The sequence below is a fragment of the Cibotium barometz genome, chromosome 11 (genome assembly GCF_041138505.1).
Source record: "Cibotium barometz isolate CiBa-2024 chromosome 11, ASM4113850v1, whole genome shotgun sequence".
Lineage (NCBI taxonomy): Eukaryota > Viridiplantae > Streptophyta > Polypodiopsida > Cyatheales > Cibotiaceae > Cibotium > Cibotium barometz.
The window spans coordinates 16,796,595-16,800,137 of record NC_141056.1 but is presented as its reverse complement, the minus strand read 5'-3'; the positions used below and the strand labels follow the sequence as shown (position 1 = coordinate 16,800,137).

The following is a 3,543-nucleotide window of genomic DNA, read 5'->3' as shown; positions in this document are numbered from 1 at the left end:
GCGTTTCCTCGGAACCGGGCCGTGGGCCGTGGCCCGTCACCTGAGGGTGGCAGTGGAGGTGCCACGCTGGTCGCGGCGGCACGCGTGAAAAGTAAAGATGCCAGACAAAGCACACCAGACAAATTTATCACACGCACGGATAGCTCGCCGGACACTGGGGTTCCGAGCCCGGACGGCAGCCAACCCGGCGCAGCATCCTTCCCCACTCCCAAAGCCACCATTCTGGCGCATGGTTCTCCCCTTTCATGCTGCTTGATCACTGCAGCGCTCGCTTTAACTTTTTCTCCTGCCCTGTGAAGTTGATTGATCAAAACCAAGCATGGCAAGAGAGCTTGTAGGAGCTCTAGCCACCCACCATGGAAGCACCGCCACCCTCTTGGTTCGAGTGGGCGGGCTTCTCGTGAGCCTCTGTGGAACGATTCTGATCCTGAGCTTGTGTTCGCTCTGCTATAGGCGCAGGCGAGTGGGCGACAAGGCTTCAAGCGATGGGGACGCAGAAGCTTCGCCATCCAAACCTTCTTCTTCTAAGAACTTGTCCGCAGTGGCCGACTGTAATAATTGTAATGAGAAGAACAAGGCAGAATTAGGGGTGGCGCCGCCAGCTCCGAAAGGAGTCCAAGAGCAGCAAATGCCACACCGCTCACCTGTGTGGCAACGCACCATCCTCATGGGGGAGAGGTGCAAGCGCCCCACCTTCTCTGGCCTCATCCTCTACGATGAGAAAGGGAACACCCTGCCAAGGAGCCTTTCTATGCAGGAACAGGCAATGATATAGAGATCATAGCAGTTTTAAGAGATGAAAACGCTTGAGAATTTACCCCCATGTTATGCCTGATAGAGCTTTCTTTCTTCCTCTACTAGCTTTGTAACACCTTCAGTGCTTGAATTTCAACGTTTGTATACCTTATTAGGCTAGTCTAGATTAGCTTTGTAGTGCTTAAAAAACCTTACTTTGCCAGTGCTACCTTCAACAGCAACAGTTGGTGCTGTCTAGAAATGCATACTCTGAGTGTTCTTGTTTACTTTCAATTAGTTAGAAGTAGCATTGGTTTGTGATGGACTTCTACAAATGAGCTTTACAGAAAACGTTTGTCAACAAATCACAAAGCATGAGTCTTAAAATCTTTGAAGGTTTTTTTTTCTTTGCAGATTTTTGAACTAAAATATAACTGAACTGCCTTACATTTTGCAGATTTTTTCAAAATTATTGAGAATATATATTCCACAGGTAGTTTGAACTGTGCAGGGTTGATCTGTGAACACTAATGACAAATGCTATATAGTCGTGTCTTGATCTCTGATAGGTTGCCTTGCTCAGCCAACTCTAATCCTCCCACACCCATGGATGCGTCCACATTACGAAGCCTTGAGTGAAATCAATCCTTTCCAATTGCATAATCATGTTTCTTGATCCAACATAGGCGGCTTACATCCTTTCATCAACATGCAAACTAAAGTATAACATGCCATATCGCATGGGAACAGCGAACCATCCTGGAGAGCAAAGAGGGGGATTAAAAGGCAGGTATGTAGCAGGTTGTGTGCTGCACCGTCATCCAGCTTTTCTAGGCAGGCTCCTGCCTTTGTAAAAAAAGGTAAAAAATGGTGCTCATGAAGAGAGCAGGAGCCCTGCGGACCCTGAAGCAGCCAATCAAAACATGACGACGATTATCTCGAGAATTTAATATCAAGAGCCCGGCCCACCTGTATAAAGATGCGGTCGCCCCTGATCTGCACCACGCAAGGGGAAGAAGCAGGTTGCGGGCTATCTGTTTAGGTGCTCTCCTCTTTTTTTTTTTCAAGATTTTTTTTTAATTTTTAAAGCGCGGCCGACGCAACCACTAGCAATTCAGGCAGCAAGGCTTTTAGGGCCTCAGGGTTCGGGAAAAGACGGGTTTGCTTTAGCCTAGAACTTGTTCAACTTGGGAAAATTCTTCTCAAATTCTTATGAGAAGGAAATAAAACCCTTTCAAATTTTACAAGTTTTAGTTATATTTTCTAAGTTCACATAGATAATACCATCTCAAAAATATCAATTTCCTTCTTATTTAGTGGTGAAAAGGATTTAGTTCTTTTTCCTAAAATTGTTTTCTCGAACCCTGTAAATTTAGGCTCTTAGGATCCCCAAGTTTTTCTTGATGTCATTAGTAAGTATAGTGGGTTGACTTGTCCAAATCCAATTTCTACCCTTCCTCTAACCTCTCCCCCTCTTCCCCAACTTTCAAATTCTATCTCTCCTCTAACATCTCTTCTTTTTTTGGAACTTCCAAATTCTTGCCACATGATAGCTTTGTGAATTTTTTCCTTTATATATATAGATATAGAAATGTCTTATAAAAATACTTACATAAACATTGTAACATTTGGCCACTAGTTGTTAGGCATGCATGTGAGTTTTATAATTTTCTTAAATGGGTTTTTTGAGTGGACTCGTTAGATTTGATGCATAGTATACTCTTCAAACCAACTACTGGCTTGACTCATCCTTGATGGGCAAGAGTATTTTTATTTGTCGATCACACAAATCAGTGAAGTAAAGAGATGTTGCTCTAGAGTCTCAAGCTCACAGGTTTAAGCCCTCAATGCGAAAGCGATGGCACGTACGAGTGTTAGAAGGGCAAGTAAGGATAAGTCTTATATTTAAAGTCCATGATGGGTTCCATGGTACTTAACTTGTCAACCTATATATAAACCATACTTGTCTTATATATACTCTTAAAAGTACTCAATCTCATTAAATAAAGCACCAAACTTGGTGTAAATCAACAACCAACATTTCAATCCAAAATAAGGTTGACAATCTCAACACACTTTAACAAAGCTTTAAAACAATCTTCGAACAACTGGATTCTCTCTCCTTGGAAGTCTATACTTCTCATTTTCATTTGGTAAAAAAATATTAAAGGAAAAAACATTTGCTAGTGTAAGATAAACTTTTCGTGAAAAAAAAACAACAAAATCTTATAGAACTCATTTGGTGGATCGATATTTGAGGTGAATGGGGTTTGAACAGATTTGTAGACAGGAAACCGAAAAATTATGTATTGTCTAGAACCTATGACTTGAAAATCTAGTTTATCAAGCTTTTCATAGTCCACAAATATTACATGTACATGAAGTTGATCCTCGATCTTTCGTAATCTCAAATTATAAATTTCAAGGAGCCAAAACTGTCGTAAGGGTCTTGACCATACAAACTCAACAATAATTTGGGTTCTAAAAAATAAAGATTCTCTATTGCGAAAAAAATGTATCAATAGCAATATAAATTTATCAAACAAAACACAAAACTTACATAAAAAATGGGTTTCTTTATATATCGTAAAACACTGGTGCTCTCTAACAGTTCGATTTTGTTCTTCCTAAAATGGAGGGTCTACAATTCAACCATGAATATTACATAGATTATGAAAAACAAAAATACTTGTATTATAGCAATCTAAAAAATAGTTACCTTCAATATCTTGGCCATCACAATAAACAAATGAAAATGATCTTGTCACCTCCATCCTAAGAAATATATCTCTGATATCAAATATAACA

General features: G+C 40.4%; 1 protein-coding gene across 1 annotated transcript; it reads left to right on the top strand.

Moving 5' to 3' along the window:
- The first annotated feature begins 230 nt into the window (after positions 1-230).
- LOC147633835 (uncharacterized) lies at positions 231-1,103 on the top strand. The gene has a single exon (XM_086804497.1). The coding sequence runs from the start codon at positions 320-322 to the stop codon at positions 773-775; it is 456 nt and encodes a 151-aa protein (XP_086660623.1). The 5' UTR covers positions 231-319; the 3' UTR covers positions 776-1,103.
- The last annotated feature ends 2,440 nt before the right edge of the window (positions 1,104-3,543 follow it).

Bases quoted from the DNA above. Each gene is read 5' to 3' on its own strand.
- LOC147633835 (XM_086804497.1), top strand. From the start codon at position 320: ATGGCAAGAGAGCTTGTAGGAGCTCTAGCCACCCACCATGGAAGCACC.